This window comes from Syngnathus acus, chromosome 13, assembly GCF_901709675.1.
Source record: "Syngnathus acus chromosome 13, fSynAcu1.2, whole genome shotgun sequence".
Taxonomy (NCBI): domain Eukaryota; kingdom Metazoa; phylum Chordata; class Actinopteri; order Syngnathiformes; family Syngnathidae; genus Syngnathus; species Syngnathus acus.
Genome location: NC_051098.1, coordinates 5,035,309 through 5,053,345, shown reverse-complemented (window position 1 = coordinate 5,053,345; position 18,037 = coordinate 5,035,309). Strand labels below are relative to the sequence as shown.

Below are 18,037 nucleotides of genomic sequence, written 5' to 3'. Positions count from 1 at the left end.
GATATCTCACCATTCATAGATTTTAGGGAATTGAAAAGACATTTTCATTTGAACTGAAGGTGGCAGTAGTGTGTATTTTTCTCAAAAGAGTATTCTATGCGTGGGCTGCAGTCAGTCGTGTTCCAACTCAACTTCTCCATATAACAGCCACTTTGGAGATGTCCTTGAACACTGCACTCAACGCTATATTGGTTTGCTTAGGCCAGTGGGAAAAAATGACTATGTGCAGAAAAGTCACAAGCGACGACCAATGATGGAACAATTTCTCATGATAGTCCCAAAATGTTCGTATAACATCTATTCACTTGTTCTCATCCTGTTTCTGTAAGGAGCTGGAATCTATTTCGGATGATAAGACCTCAACTGGTCACTGTTTAATCACAGTACATTTTCAGTAGAGACAGAAAACCATTTACACCGTCACTGGTAAATGTATTTTTCAATTCAAACACTGAATTAAGCATCCTTTTGCAGGCAACATCAATAAGAGGTTGTTGAATGCTCCCTTTATCAGAACACGTTTACCTTACAAATGTCAGCGTGTTCATCACTAAGCTTATAAATAAACAGTTCACGTTCAGAGCGGTATCTGCATGGCCAGATTCCAAAGACTTGGCTCCGTTATGACATATTTTATGTCACTCTTGCGGCTATGATTTCTGCATGCAGACAGTCACAAACAAACAGCAGATAACTGCTCGCACAAATCCTTGGAGTATTGATAGTATGTGAACAGACGTGCAGGATGTTTACTGTGGGGCCCATAGTGGTTTTTCGGACATTTGAATGGACATTCATATTCACCTGCCATGTTCATTTTTTTTTTTTAATTACTTTGCGAATATGTTTCCGAACACGTTATATGCAAATAGTACTGTATTGTATCAGTGGCTAGCATCAGGGGATTTGAATAAGGCACCTGGGACAGTGAGCGGAAGTTTTGCCGGGTCTGACAGTAACTGCCGCTGTTGTGCTATGTGTTTCAGTAAATGTATTATTTTGACAACAAACCCCGCATGCGAGGAGTGATTCGCGTCCATGCGTGTGAAATTACAAATTATTTGATCGATGGTTGGAGACAGACTAAAGCAGTGACATAAGAATGATCCACTGCACTGCCGTTCATACAACGAATGGGAGCAAATAACGCATGTTGGTACGATTAATAAAAAATATGACATGTTCCCCAGCTCACTGTGTGCTTAGTGTACAGTGTTTATCCAGTATCATTTCTCCCATCTTCCATTTTCTCTCAGCTGGAAGCTTTGTATTGAGCATCCACAGCATCCACGCCCTGAAGCACACAACTGGTAACATGATGTTTTTTTTCCCAACTAAACATCATTAAAAACAAGTCTTTACCCAGTGGTCTACCACTGAAGTGATTAAGAGCCGGATGTTACTGGATATTACTAAAAAATATTACAGAATAGTTTTTCTGGTGATTGATATTTATTGGGTTGCTCAGTGTCAGTCATATTTATTTGCCTATATGTTTCCCTTTATCCAGACATTCATTTTCTATACTGCTTGGCACTCAAGATGTAGCCTATCCCAACTTACTGGTCAAGAAGTGGGGCACACCCTGGAGTCGAGCCAACCAATCCCAGGGCTTACACAGGTTCACACTCACATTCACATCTGTGACAATTAACACGGTGTCAGTAAAGTCATATGCTTTTCCTGTTACCTTTCAGATATCATTCAGACAGACTGGAAGCAATCAGCATTTGACATCTTAAGTCTTTCCCTTGCCCATGACTTGCCAAGTGATATTGGAGCAGTGTTGAAAAATTGCCTCCTGGCACAAAGCACTGGGGTCCTGCCGACTTCGGGTTGTTGAACATCATAATACTCTGCTTGAAGCATTTCAACAAGCAGATGCCAATACGGGTCAAGTTTTAGTAGTGCAACACTCCATATGGACTTTCCTTGTTTGCATGAATGCCTGTTGGAGGAGTTTGGTGTTTTCATCAGTGTTGGTTGTAGTAGGCTTTCTGTTGTGACAATTTATAAGGACATATCCTGTTCCGAGAAACTTGATATTGATTGTGGAAACTGTTCTACCTGATGGAGCGGTGTGACGGCTATAAAGCTTTGCAACCTCATGCTGAAGTGCGATTGGGAACTTCTTGCCATTTTGCAATGCTGTTCCAATGTCAGTTGGTGAACCATAGGCAAGGAAATTACATGCTTTCAAAACTGCTCAGCCTAAGTAGTCAATGGCCTCTGTATGATACCTGAAATGAAATAATACTGAATGGGATAGTGACTTTTGGGACACCCTGTCGAGTCATCAGTTAACCAACTATGCATGCCTTTTAAATATGAAATGAAACCAGAGTAGCCAGAGAAAAGGAACACAAGCACGGTGAGAATCTAAAGAGTCTAAATATTCATTAGCTAAGTGGCAGACACCAATTACTGTAGATTTATTTGCCTTGTACATAATTACTTTGAAACAGCATGTACAATATAACCGCTAAAAATCCAACATGATCGCATTCTGTCTCCCTTTTTTTAAAAATACTTATTTGTTACCACTAATAAAATCCGAACCTATTCTTTACGACTAAAAGCAGTGCAGTTGAATCATGTAGCATCTCTCCTCTCCCGATCTAATCAGCCACTCTCTCTCCCCAGACGACTGTTCCGATGATATTACCTTCCCATATGGAGAATATTACTCTAGTAAGCCATCTGTACTATCATCCCATCATCCCCTCCGGCGTGTGACCATGTGTGCGGGACTATGTGTGCGAGGGAGCCAGCCCGTGGGAGGGAGGATGGGTGAATGAACTAGACAACGTGTGTGTCAATAGGTGTGTGATTGAGTGTCTGAGTCAGGAAGAATTTAACTGTGTGTGTAATTCTGAGTCCCTGTGATATGGCCAAGATAAGACACTGTAATAATCTCCACCCTCTCATCAGTCTGCTTGATGATCTTTGAAACAGACTCTGCCACTCTCTCAAAAAACATAATCAGCCATGTTAGATAATACTGTACACAGCACAATATCACTCAAACAACAATAAGGGTTACGGTGGATTGAAGATTGCCAACTTTCTCTTCAAGTAGCTGAATAGGTGATAGAGATGTGTATCAAGCTAGCGTTGGCATTTATTGAAAACGTGTCACTTGTAAAGAAATTGGACCTTGTGTTTGTTTATGATATGATACTTGTTAACATTGTATTCAGCCTTTTACTTTAATCATATTTTGTGTTATAGCCTCATCACAAAATGGAATAAAAACAAATTTCCCATTAAAACTCTAAACCCAACTCCTCAAGATGGCAATGTGAAAACAAGTTTTTCCTGTAAGTTTTACAATTTTAGTTTAATTAAAAACTAAGCCATCCCATGTGTACAAGTATTCACAGCCTTTTTTAATGCATCTTTGGCAGTAATTACAGCCTCAAGTCTCCTTGATTATGATGCTACAAGCCTAGCATGCCTATCTTTGGAGAATTTTGTCCATTCCTGCAGCACCTCTCGAGCTCTGTCTGGTGGATAGGGAGTGTCGGTGCCTTCATGTACCTTTTGGCAAACTCCAAGCGGGCTGCCAGGTGCCTTTTAAACAAGTGGCTTCCGTCCGTCCACTCTGCCATACAGGCCTGAAAGACAGAGTGCTGCAAATCTCTGTAGGTTGTCCTGAAAGTTTCTCATTACTGTGCAGTAGTGTGGGTTCAATTATGTGCGTAGTAATTGATTGGCAACCAGTCAAGGTGTGCCTTTCATCCAAAATCAGCTCTGTAGCTGCAACTCTCGGATAAGCTGTAGCCTATATAAAATGGTTGGATGGATGAGGTTTGGCTTAGCTCGTATGTCAGCCAAATTAATTCCAACAAGATGCATCAAGACCAAAAGTTAAGAGCCATACCATCAATATTTTGATAACAGCCGTTAATGTAATTAGAAAATTATGTTGACAAAAGACCCGATCATACTGAGAGGTATTCCTAATATTTTGGGTATCTCAGTTGCCTGCCAAGGGCAACCAGATACTGCCACAAAGTAAAGAACATATTATAGATACCGTGCTGACATTCTAAATCAGAACCATACATCATCATCTTTGTAAAGATGTAATATGCTATTAAGCACTTGTACTGGGTCCTACTTGATTTTTAGTGATATCTAATGAAGTGCAATAATACATTTTTCTCCTCATTTCTGTCGACTTCCAAAGAAGCTTTTCAGAGTGGAGCGCCTCGTTAACATTGTGTAATTGCTGCTAATGGACGGCTTCTTGAAATACAATATCATTAGGAAGAGCATTTGCTGCCAGACATATGGATGCAGACGGGCTGAAAATAGTCTGACAAGTACTTTTTTTTTTTTTTTATACAAAAACAACCTCAATCTGTGAACTCTGTGTCAGTTGGAGAGAATTAGAGGCTGCATGAAAAACAACAGCAGTGGGCTCCTTTAGGCACTTGGTGAACCCATTTAGTGAACAGCCTCTGGTGACTCCTCCAACTAAACGGGCCCCAGATGGGATAAAATTTGACCTTGTTTTGAACTATTTCCACACTGCCAAGAGGTAATATGGATGCTCAGCTAGTTTTCATTTACTGACTTAAAACCTCTCTAAATGAAGGGCTGATACAGACAATGTTGGCGATATTGGACCATACAATATGATACAAACCAAACACTTTGTTTAATTTACAGCCATTAAAATGCATTTGGAAGAAAAATATTACAATTTTGAAACCCCCAAAATTATTTTTACCCCAAAATGGGCATAAATTGAGAAAACAAAGATGCAAAGCCCACCAAAATATAACAAAATTCATCTATCAGTTAGACAATGTATTATTTATATATGCAAACATTGCAAATTTGAGTATCTGAGGTTGACTGTATTGAATTTAGGTCACTCGAAAATACATGCAAATATAGAGTCCCAAAATATGTAATATAGAGTCACAAGATTGAAATCGACCTGCAGTGTTTCTTTCACATTAGTTACTTGCACATTGGATGTTTGGCTGGTCATGAGCTTGAACTGTGTAAATTTTGTCAACACTGTATGAAAACATCATGTAAAATTAATCGCGTGTCCAATTAATTTGTGCTGCTAGCTTTATATGTTTGCTTATTGACAAAGTGCTCCGAATTTTGAGTCGGTGCATATTCTCCACTATTCATCATCTTAACCAGATGTCTTCCTTGATTTTTCTCTTTTTTTGAAGGCATCTCTTGGGATAACAAATCAAGCTAAAGTAGCTCACCAATGAGACATTCTGGTAAGTTGACTCTACTTATTTTCATATTTGATCTTGTTTTGCCTTGACACATTTCAGAATGATTAGAGAAAGGGCTTGGAGTCTCCTTGTGGGGCCGCCATTTGTAACTTGGTGCTGTGCTTTACTGCTGCTTCCGGGTGGCTGGGGGAAACCTACTGGCCTGCTGCCAAGGCAAAAAACACACACTGGTCATCAATTATTCAAATGTATCAGAAATGCATACAAGCATAAATATCCCCCAGATAAAAAAAAGCCAAGGCTGACACACGATGTACTCGTTTGTATAATGATATAAGTGTATGATTCCCATGAAGATAAAAAGGCACACACATGCTGAGCTGGTGGGTAAAAATAGAAACAACGGCGTGTCCATCCGTCACTGTCTGAAAGGCCCAATTGATTATTGCGTGTGCGTTCACGTGTGTGTAGCACACACGCTATTTGACACACTCCACTTCCACAGAGTGAAGAGGTTAGAGTGTGAGTGGGCAAACAGTGATATACACACACACACGCTCAGACAGGTGAACCAGCAGGTTTAAAGAGAGAAATACCAATGCTGTCCAATAGACGCTGACCTAGAAGCAAACACACAAACTTGTCCATTGCTGCTCAGCAGCCGCCTCTCTGCCTCGCACACATATTAGAAGACAAGTCCATGCATCTGTGCACATATGCGTTCATTCTCTCTCATTCTCTCTGGGCATCTGCCCCCTGTGATAATCACCAGAGACTGCATAATTAATTGTTTTCCTTCTATTTCCATGAAAGCATTCCTCTCTTCATAAAAGCACCGGACCTTCTCTGATAGATTTAATAGCTTTTTGCTTCCTACTCTGTCTCTCCGTATTTGTAAGTATGATGAATTACCTGGTGGTTACCAAAGAATCTATTACCCCTGCAGAATAGCAATGGGCCATTAGGGATGCAATGCTTAAAGGCTGACTCTGGCTTTGAGAGCTGTGTTGTCATGCTATCAATGAGTACACATTGCAGTGTTGTGCTATATCTATGTATGTCCCGAAATTAGAATGGAAACACCAAATAGAACCGTGTCAGCATGTGTGAGCGCACGTACGTTTGTGGTAAAGGTCATGCTTCTCATCTTTAAATACGTGCACTTATCAATATTAACAAATGCCCTTACTTTCATCCACAACATAAAGCTATGGACATAATACATCCGTACAGACACTTCATTTGGAACACATTCCAGCTTCAATATAACGGCTATATTATATGTACACACAAAGCGCAATTGCCAAAATAGTTCTACAGTGCAAGCGAGCAATGTTATTTTTGTGAAGGATAAATCTTTTTAATACAGCTTTTGCAGTGGGTCTCATTTATTGGGATCTAAGGTTTGATCTAGAAAGCTGTCCACTGATTGTACATTGTTTATTGACATTATGGTGGATTCTTAGGTTGCATTTTCTCCTTCAATGCAATAAAAGAAGGAATCGAGTAAGAGTGAGACACAGAAAGAGAACAAGAAAAGGAAGGTTTGTTTTCAGGCTAGCACCTGGGTTCCATTGTACTTGAGTACCGTTTTTTCCATGTATAATGCGCAAAATTTAACTAATTTATTGTCCTAAAATCTGGGGTGCGCAATATACATGGGTACAATTTATTTTTATTTATTTTTTTTTTTTTAAGAAAATCATGGTACAACAATTTTTGAAGAAAATCTTGTCACGGATTGGAGTGTGGAAAGGAGCGGGGCGACCAAGTGCAGCTTGGACCAGGGTTTATTGGAGGAACTCAAAACACAGACTTGGTAATCTAATTGTGATAAATAACTGGAACATCACTCAAATATTGGTGATCCCGTTGAGAGTCTCACATATTTCTTCGCTATCGAGTTTGCTACTGCATGCGCAGTGATACTGACCGGCAGAATAACATCCGGTTGTTCCCAAAGATGATCTTTTTTCTGAAATAATTTTACGTTTACGGACTTAAGTAACCCGGCCGGGTCATACCAAAGACTATAAAAATGGGACCCATTGCCTCCCTGCTTGGCACTCAGCATTAAGGGTTGGAATTGGGGGGTTAGATCACCAAATGATTCCCGAGCGCGGCGCCGCTGCTGCTCACTGCTCCCCTCTCCCCCAAGGGATGGATCAAAATCACACGGGGATGGGTCAAATGCAGAGGACAAATTTCACCACGCGTGTGTGACGATCATTGGGAGTTTAAAAAAAAAAAAAAGGCAAAATTTGGGTGCGTATTATACATGGGGACAGGCTTTTTTCCAGCATCGACATGCCATTTTTAGGGTGTGTATGAAACATGGGGGCGCATTATACATGGAAAAAAACGGTAAGTCGAAGCACTGAACTGTTCCTTGTAAGCAGGTTGTCATCTTTAAGATAATCATTTGTAATTTCAAACACTGTATGAATGTAGTTGTTTTGTAAAGTAATGTCAGTGCTGTCGGCAACTACTTTCTCCAAAACCGGATGCAATGAAAGATGAGAATAAGAAGCTGCAAAATGCTAAAATATGCAACACTTCTGTTTGTGATTACATGCTTGTGAACGTTTATGCCTCTCAGCGTCAAGACACAAACTGGGAGGAATAAAAGTGACAAGAGGAAAGTCCGTAAATGGAAATGCTTTGATTAGAACATGAAAACAAGAGCGGAGAAATGAGCAAGTGAGGGACAACGCAAAGACGTTGTAGGCAATTACAGTGAACATGACTCTATCCCGTCTAGACTTGTGTTCAGAATGAGGTGGCATGTAACACTTAAAATCCACTGTCCTCTCTTGTCATGCTTTTCATCTTGCAAAAGCTGCAATGTAAAAACAAAGTTGTACATATGATGTTTACATTTGAAATAGCTTGCCCACTGTGATAGATATTTCATCGAGACTTTAATGAAGGCCCATGGAAATTGTGAGTACGTGTGTATGTTTATATTGACGGGCTGAAAAAAGCCAGTCTGTTTATTAAGTCAGATTACCCGAGGGGAGCATCCACTCTGTTAGTGTATTCTGTAAAGACATTATTCACTCTTCATTACAACCAAAACTTGGACAAATAAGCAAGATGTATACCCCTCTCTCTTCTCCCTTACCCCTTACTTGGGTCTGTATGACCTTTGTGTGACCTTCAAAAAATAGAAAAAAAAATGCATTTGATATGAGTTGAGTTTGGCAAGCATACAGATGTTTCTAAAGCACAGCAGCAATACTGAGCTCATTCTCGGCATTTTGGCAACAATGCCCCACCTCCTCCTGTGTACAAGATGTCCCCTACATAGCCACAACAACTTAATGAAAAGTCTCACTGGGGTGAACCAGACAGGTCTTTACTGAGTGTTTTGGGAGGATTTCCTCAAGAAGCTCTAAGCTTGGGAGTCTGTAAAACTCCGCATTAGGGCTCATTGTCCTTCTGCTTCCTTTCTTGCCTCAAAACCGCAGACTGACAAACAAGAATTTCATTAATGTGAGTACCAATGTCGCTGTAAACACCAGAATAATTTCCTCAATGCTGCTACAAAGGTTTTTGGCCATTATCACTTCATCGTACAATCTTGCACTCAATATGTGATATCAGTGTAAAAAAAAAAAAAATCATCGCATCATCAATCAAGTCTTTCATTCTTTGGGCCGAGTAGTCTACAGACAGTGTTCTCTCTTTAATTAGAAGCACAGTGGGCATGATGACAAATAGATCTGTCAGAAGCAAACAATTCCCTCAAAAATCCAATAATTTCATGACCCAACTCTTGGATTGATTGAAACTTATTCATGCCTGGAAAGAAAGCCTAACCGGCAGATAATGCAGCCCAGTCAACGAGAAGAAATGATCGATTCAAAATGATTTTGTCATTGGTTTCATATATTTGGTAAATGTGGGCATGTTATCACAGTTGGTCCCTTGTCTACACATTTCAGTGAAACTACAATGTATTATAATGCAATTGCCAATCGTTTTTGCATTGCATTATTTACTGTCAAACAATCCTTTCACTGCAAATGTTTTGCATCCTTCCCTGGCAGCAGATTTTCTAATGAAAGAGTTGAGTTGAACAAACAAACAATCCTTTTTATTGGTCTACTAAATGAAATCAGATAAACCAGAACAAATGTATAGCTCCATTGCAACACAAGACTTGATATTACTTCCTAGTTGCTGGATTGTGCTGAGTCTACAATAACATGATTTGATAAAGGAATACTTAGCACGGAACAACACACCGCCAGGGAGCCACCTTGCTTGTGCGCACATACAAAAGAACAGAACACCGTTCAGTGTGCAGTTGTTATCGAGGCAAAAAAGAATGAAGTGAGTTTGACACGTGTTGTGATGCTAAACGAGCAATGTGTGTATGTATGTGTGTGTGTGTGTGTGTGTGTGTGTGCGTGCACTAAACATTTCCAGTTGCGCAAAAAGAAGGTGATTTACTTCATTGATTAGAAATACTGTAGCTCTAAGTATTTTATTGTTTATTAGTTTTGCAAAACAAAGACCAAACCAGAAAGTGAATCAATTTAAAAAACGTCAGCGAATAAATACATTTCTTCTCGTGTTGCTTGATCGCTAAAAATAGTTTATAAAACATTTTATTGCAAAAACCAATAGGATAATCGGTTCTAAAGATATTTGAATGTGACAACTCAACTCTCTGCCCTGCTCCAGCTCACCTGAGTATAAGCAGTATAGAAATTGGATGGATTAAGGGATGAACACATACTAACACAGTAGTTTAGCATGAAGGTTAATATTCCTTACAAAGTGGAAGATTAATATTCAATACACGGCTAATGGTAGAAAGTCTGACGTGACTGATCTACAAATTATGACACTACAACCGTTCACCAATTTTACGTAAAATGCAAAATATCTGCTGATCCAAACCAGTCAATAAGATCTATTTAAAGGCCATCTCTCACCCTATGGTCTGAGATGGGGAGGAATGGGGAGACTCCAACTTCCCCTTGACCTTGAACAGGAATAAGTGGATGTATAATATGTATTTAGAAATGTGTATCAACTTTGTTTATCTGGACACTGTTGATGCATCACCACTGTGAAGGTGCGACCACTGTGTTGAAAGAACAAGATTTTAATCATATTGTACATGACTTCAACCTTCAAACTCGAAATTTTAGTCATGCTCTTAAACCAGGGGTGTCAAACTCATTTTTTTCGCGGGCCGCATTGTAGTCATAGCTTCTTTCGGAGGGCCATTTTGACTGTCAACCCAAATAAATGTATGAGCACCTCATATTATATACAGTAAAAGCTACAAAACAAACTGACAAATAACTGGTTTTCAAATCAGACGAGTAAAAACTGGTCAAATATTAAAAAAAAAAGATATTATTAAAAGTGAAGACAATTTGCAATTTTAGTAATGACACACGAATTTGATGCACAATTTGTCTTCGCGGGCCACATAAACTGATGTGGCGGATCGTATCTGGCCCCCGGGCCTTGAGTTTGACACCTGTGTCTTATACTATAAATGTGAAATGAATTCATCATCGCCAGGCTCCATTTTAACTCAATATCCTGATACCAGAATGCACATTTAACATTTGCTAACAGTCTACCAGCCACTTCTGTATGTAAGTACCATGATGAAACGCAGGCTTGTCGGATAGTAAATCTCCCTGCCTTGCCAGGTTTTGAGATATTATTTCACTCCATTTCCCTTATGTAGCCATTAAGAAGACTCATAACCACAGAAAACATGATGATCACACAGTTGGCTTACAGAGCGTCTCACCTTATCTACACAGGTTGACTGACCCATTAAATGCATTGACTTCAAAAGAAATGGTGTTTTGCAGATATATGGTAAGGGCGTCCGTACATCCGTTTTCGAGACTGCTTCTTCTGTTCAGGGTCATGAGAAACTGGAGTCTAGTCCAGGTGACGTCGAACGAAAGACGGACTATACCCGGCATGACATATGAATACAAATACACAAATTGTGTCATAAATTCACAATGAGGTGAAACATGTTCTCCAAGATTATTTCCATGCAGTCAATATTCAGGTTAAGGTCAAAATTCTCACATTTGTAAAACTTTTTATGGGGACACGGTCCTTTTCTGAGAGAGGCAGACCAAGAGAGGGAACATAATGTTTTTACAACAGACAATCTGTCTATGACTGTTAACAACAACAACATTTACAGATTGCTCCTCAATGAGGCACACTGACTCACACCAAATTATACAAAGCCAATTAAACTCACTCTACAATGTTCAATTCAAGCCATTACTTTCTGATGTTTGTGTGTGTATGTGTGTGTGTGTGTGCGTGTGTTTTATACCTTTTGTTATAAGGCACCAACAGTGAAAATTATTGTCAAGTCACGCTTGAATTTAATTGGAGAAAATCAGTATAGAAATGTCCCAACTGATAATGAAAATAATTCATTTAAACGGTAACAGGTTGCCAATATTTTTTTCAGCAGTGTAACTAATGATGTGCCGCTACATAAGTCAGATTTGTTGTAGTCACCATCAAATTATAAACACCAATATTGTCCTCAGAACCAGAGAGCAAAGGGGCATCTCAACGAGTCACACAGCTTGATGCTGTTAGGGCGGAAAGATAATGAGATGAGTGTCAATCGAGCCTATATGTAAATGCAATCGATCCTTCAATAAAGCATAAACAGTATTGATTGAAATGATTCTGAATGGCACAGTCCAAAAAAAATGAAAAAGACAAATGGGGCTATGGATCGTAGCAACGGTTAACCACCTAAACCACAACTTACACCACAATCGTCACTGCAGTGGCTCCAGAATAGATATTAACGCTCTTCGTTTTGAACCACGAATACCAAAACTGAATAATACTCGACTAAGATTAGGATTGTGGTTCAGTACATCCGTTGCTGATGAAACAGACATAAGCGCTTCTTTGTTGCAAATCCTCTTCGTCTCTTTCTTCTTTGTCCCTAATTCATCTCAGCTTTCTGTCCAAATCGATTCCTTTTCTCACTGCGCATGCACATTCACACGCTCACTTGATTATCCTCCCCTGACTCAGATTGACTCAAGTTTGTATACACACACTGCGTATTCCATATTGCATTACTTTCTAGGACAGATTGAAACTCCAAATCTCAGAACTGTGAGTTAGTAGGACTAACCACCACTACCTCACAGTTCCGCCGCATTTAAGAAAGTCAAACTGTATTTGCCAAACTAAAACAATACAAAAAGAAGCATGCGATAGATAAACTGTATTTCCGCACCGACAAAGTAAATAAGTGAAAAAGACAGACATCAGCAGAGAATATATCATATGAATGTGTGACAATGCAGGAAATGTAATTTATTCAAAATGCTCTCTTCACGCACTCTGAATACGAGAAAAGAGAGGACCTGACGAAGGTCAGAGGGAGAATTCCCTCTTCTAATTCAGAGGCATTGCTCACCACCCGGAGCAAGAGCCATGGATTAATTTAGAGATCCATTCACCACGCCCGTGCTGAGGGACAGGCGGCAAAACGTGATGAGGACTAAACGAGTAGAAAAAGAAGGAAAGTATTGAGGTGGAAAAGGAAAGGACAAAATTGAGTAGGAGGAAGAGGATGAGAGACTTTGAACCAAGAGACTGCTTGTTGAGTGTCAGACGCTTCACTTAGAAGAGCTTCATTTTACAGACACTCCTCTTATGGCTAACTGGCAGCAGTGTGCATGCGTTTGCGTTAATGTGTATGAGTCAAAGCATGCACTGGAAATGAAAGAAAACAAAAAATTGCATAGGTTATCTACAGCTCCCTCAGACATCCCAAGAACCTGCTTTTGGGATCACTTGAATATTTGAACTTTGAATGTGAGTGTGAATAAATTGGCTAAATATGTCTTCTGCTGCTGAGCTGACTCCAAGAAATTGTTGACTGGCCTCTACAAGCATTGCAACTGGGGTTACAAGTGGAGATTACTTTAAGCACCCAGTCAACAGATATTAAAAGATTAGCTTCAAATAACCTGGGTGGAAATCAATACACAGAGAAGCTTCTGCCAATCCGCACAGACTTCTTTTATGATGGTATAAAGTATTTGGTGATGCTGTAGAGTTAGCACCACTGGGACGAATTAGACTTATGTTATAGCACATTCAACATCACATCGATATCAAAATAACAAAAAGATCCTTAAAAAGATTGCACAATATAGACTTTTTCATTTAGGATTTATGAAAAATAGCAGCTTTTAAAAAGCAGAGACCTCAGAGAAGGCCAAGCTGACAGAGCCATCAAACAAGAACAATGCTTGAAATGTTACAGTATTTCTTTTTTTTTTTGTATTGGCCTCATGAGCCCTCTGCAAGGTTTTGTGGAATTGAAGTTTTTTTTTTTCCAAAAGGAATGTAATGAATCACACAAACAACAAACACACTTAATATCCATCATAAAACTTCACTACTGAAATAAAATCTTAACTATGCCGTGGACACTAAAAAATTGATCATAATAACTTCTGCCGGGCCACTTGTTGCCAGGCAGAATGGAGCAGACTCAGCGAAACTTTGACTAAAGTTCACCCTTTTATTTTTGGTTTGTTTTGATGAAATCAGAAATGCAAAAAAAAAAAAAAAAAAAAGGCAATGTCCACACATGGCAACTCATAATGCAGAGTCAGCACCTACTCAAATTCCATTAATATTCACATTACGGAGTGGAGAGAAGGATTGGATACTCACATGCATTGGTGACTGCAAAGCTGTTGGCTGTCTCGATATTGTCGACATGTGGGACCAGGTTGAAGGGGGCTTCAGTAGCGTTGGGGCTGGTGTTGTGAAGGAAGATAGCTAGTCGAAAGGCAGTGTATTCCTGATCAGTATTCCTAATGAACAAGCCGCCTAGGGAGAGAGGCAAAGGAAAAGGTGATGGAGAGGAGAAAGAGAGATATAAGTGCCAAGAAGGATTGATGAGACATGGAAGATGACAAAAAAGGAAAGAGAGAATACAACTAAGATCTTCATTACCATTTGTGAGAAAAAATGTCATTTGTCTTTCAGCACACTCACAAAACCTTGAAAGAAAATCCATGGATATCAGTGAATAGAAAAAAAGGGAGCGGGGTGTAAGGGGAAGGAAAAAATAGAAATAACTAGCCTGTCAGAGGTTAGTAGACAAAACGATAATGAGTTGGAGAGGAGGTGACACATAACAGAGGATGGCCACATCACAAAAGTGTCAGCCACAAAAGGGAAGAGCAGAGGCCATGCACAAAGAAGGGATGACGATGTGGATACAAAGTGTAATTTGGCCTTTCAAAATGAGGGACTCGTATTCCATCTGACCAAATGAGAATTCGATAAAAGATAAAAGAAATGGCAGAAAATTAAACCATCCAAAATGTAAAACAAAATTAGTGGGAGCAGGATGGCTGTGAAGAGCAGAACGCCACATACTGTTGGCATAGGAAAGCTTTTAGAAATTCACAAGGAGTCCCAGGAGGGCTCCTTTTATGAACTAAAACAGAGACATTGTAATCTGGTTAATTCCAGCAACGATGCCAATGAGGTGAAAATGAATAAAATATGACGTATCATTAGTGCTCATTCAATAGGCGAATAAACACATGCACACAGAACGGAACAGGAAATCAACACACATGGTTGACTTATATGTTATGTCCCGTTAATCATGACATAACATTAAGATTGTGGGACCTTGCAGACAAAATTTAAATAATGAAAAATATGAAAGAACCCAAATAAATATATTGTACATTGTGAAAGTAAGAAATGGACAAAATTATTGGCACTATTACAATATATTCACATGACACAAAAATGGCACCAGAACACTTTGTTGAAACTGATGGCCTTACTCACAATACTCGTTCTAATACATCCTAAAGGTGTTTGGTGGGCTGAAGGTCAGGTGCCACTCAAGTTCTTCCAAACATCTGATCATGCCTTTTTGGACCTCACTTTATGTACTGGGCCACACATTATTCATCCACTTTAACACACTTCAACACAAATCATCTTCAAATATCATAAGACTAAAGTAGAACGTCATGAACGGTGATGAAAGCGACAATCTCCATTCACACACGCGGAGAGCAAGTCTTACCCAACGTGGCATCCCAGGCAAAATTTTACAGTGCGCCCACCCTCCCACATTGGTTATTTCCACTAAATTGTGCTTAATTGATAAGAATCAGTGTGGCCTTTACACTTGTTTGTAATGTTGAAATAGAAATAGCCTTTTGCCAAACAGTTCTCACGATTGAGGAGCAACTAATGGGACTAGTACAACCCTCTAATTGATGAATTGTGTCCCATTACATTTAGTCATGCACTTGTTTTATATAATTCTATTACGTTCGTGCTGTTTTTTTTATTTTTATATAAAAATCTTAAATTGAATTTTTTTTTTCAATTAGATCAACCTCTGAGATTTGATCAACGCTTCGAGGGCTTAACTGATTGCAAACAAAGTGATTGAGTTGACTTTTAACAGTAAAAGACTGGGAGGGGAAAAGGAAAGATGACAAGGGAGGAGTCGGCAGGCAGCACATAATGAAGCCAGCCATTATTATGACAAGGTGCCATCTACATTTGTGCGAGCGTGTCTTCTTCTCACTAGGAGTCCATCCTGCATGCTTCTAGTTTTCTAAGATTATCTCATATAATTAACTCACGATGATTAACGCATGATCATTAAAATGTAAATTTATCATTCCAAATAGAACAAATCCTGGTGGTTGGAAGTGTTCCGTCACAAAATTGCAGTCTGTTTTGGAGCGCGCTCAGTTGAACCTTGAAAGTCGAACATTCCTGATGTGCTCTTCGTAACCATGAAATATTACTTGGTACATGTTGTGATGTTCCTTTGATTTTTATGGGGCTTTTTTCGTGGCACTTGTTCAGAAAACTAGACGGTCATCATTTTTGGGTATTGTGTGCAAAAATCATCATATCACACAATTTAGTGATCAACATAGTGTTCATTTGCTTTTACTTTGGTTTGAAGCCATTGATGGTCCCAATCCCTGATTTGAAAGAAAAAAAAAGACTCGTCCTCATAGGACAAGTGGAAAGTTGCAACATACGAGATGGGATTTGTTTCCACCTCTGGTAGACGACCAACTAAGAAAAGCCTGCATTCGACTTGTGAGCTTCCACTCTAATACAGTTCTCTCAAATAGAATTAATGTTAGCAAAGAGCAAAGGTTTCTGTCAAATTACACTGCCGACGTATGTATTCAACTCTTGAAATGAACAACGAGCCAGGCAAACAGAAAGGTCACGTGTGTGTGCAGAATCTTCACCTCCTATCACAAGCGGGTCCACACATGAAGTGAGGTTTGTGTGCATGCCACATGAATGGCCATGCAACGCAATAGTTACGACCCTCAGCCGCCAGCCGCCTTTTACAGCACCTTTGCCTGTAAAAGCCGTGTGTCCAAAAGGCAATGCAGACGTGCAGTGGATGCTAATTTGCCCAAAAATATTTGGCATCTGAAGTTTATTGGCAGCTGTAGGTACAGAGTCAAGGAGATGAATCCCATTATAGGACCTCTCGACTGCCCCCCACAAGGAGTGATGCAGTGAATTCATTATCACACGTTTGACTGCGTGCCAGTGGCGTGTGCGTGCAGCACAAACGCGCATGCACGTGGCGTCATCTGCAACGGTGAGCCCTATTTTGCAAACTTTATCACTTTTCGGGGATTCATGTGCTCGGGAATGAAGGTTTTGCTTTCACGAGAAGGTAAAGGAAAGAGAACTTGAGGGTGAGAGACAGAGCAACAGAGAGGGAGGAAATACTGCAGTGTCTAAAGAGAGATAAGATTGAAGAAGGAAAAGCTTTTTTTGAAATATTCACACAGACAAAATCAAACTCTATGTATTTGTAGACTATTTATGATTTTGAGAATAAATAAATGAATAAAAGATCATTGCTCACAATGTTACAACGTTACGTTTTTGTAAGATGCTTTTTCTTGGAGACTTTGAAAATGCACATCTCTATGGAGAGTGGGGGGGTGGAGAAGCTCTCCAACTCACCAATCTGCACTGAGCTGGGGAACGCTCCCGTCGTCAAACCCCAAAGGACGGAACACAAGCCCAGAAAGTACCAAGAGAAAATATTAATCCTCATGTTTCTTCACTCGGGTCCCCTCAAAAAGTGTTGCGATACATTGACAGGGAGGAAGGAGGGAAAGACGGCAGAAAAAAAAGAGGAAGGTTTTCTCCGTGTAACTGTATGTTTTGTCCAGGATAGTATTCCTATTCCATGGTGGGCTTCAAGCGGTTATCTCCCCACCCCGCCTGCGTGCGCAGTCCGCTCGGGAGAGAGCTGTATGCGCGGCGCACATGGAAAGACAGTGGCGGGAAGAAGGAGTGGGGAAAGTCGTTGCAAGATTGGCGAGCTTGCATAGAGAGCAGACTGCATGGAGCAACTGGACATGCGCGCCCCCTCCTCCCTCTTGCTCTCTCTCCCTCTTTTAGTCATACTCTCACTCTCTTTTCTACACCATATACTTTCTCCTTCCCTGTGTTGCCGGTGATTCCGTGCTTGAGGGGAGGCGCGGATTAGACACATTTACGCACTTTCTACACGCTTGTGATCGTCTGCATTAATCACATGTCAAATGTCTCCTCTAGTTTATCTTATTCTCATTGAGTCAAAGAGGAAAAGATCGTTTCCTTTAAGAAGTTTAAATAAAGGGTTCCTCCTGCGTCAAACATAATCCACCCTGACGCAATGGTCCAATATAGTCTGTCTGTCCCAGGTTTAGTTCAGACTGCAGCCGTATTAACAACAAAGAAGACCACAA

The 18,037-nt window shown here is 40.0% G+C and overlaps 1 protein-coding gene across 9 annotated transcripts in view; it reads right to left on the bottom strand.

The window, feature by feature from the left end:
- The window catches only part of gria4a (glutamate receptor, ionotropic, AMPA 4a), a 68,866-nt gene extending 51,217 nt beyond the window's left edge, over nt 1-17,649 (bottom strand). For 6 of the 9 annotated variants that reach the window (XM_037267022.1, XM_037267023.1, XM_037267026.1 and 3 more), the window contains exons 1-2: nt 17,265-17,648; nt 13,941-14,099 (exon numbers count right to left, since the gene is read on the bottom strand). In XM_037267022.1, the coding sequence (XP_037122917.1) occupies nt 13,941-14,099; nt 17,265-17,358 (253 nt within the window). In that variant the 5' untranslated portion in view covers nt 17,359-17,648. Of the gene's footprint in view, nt 1-13,940; nt 14,100-17,264 lie in introns of all 9 variants that reach the window. The other 3 variants (XM_037267027.1, XM_037267028.1, XM_037267029.1) reach the window with 1 other exon arrangement.
- Nucleotides 17,650-18,037: the final 388 nt, after the last annotated feature.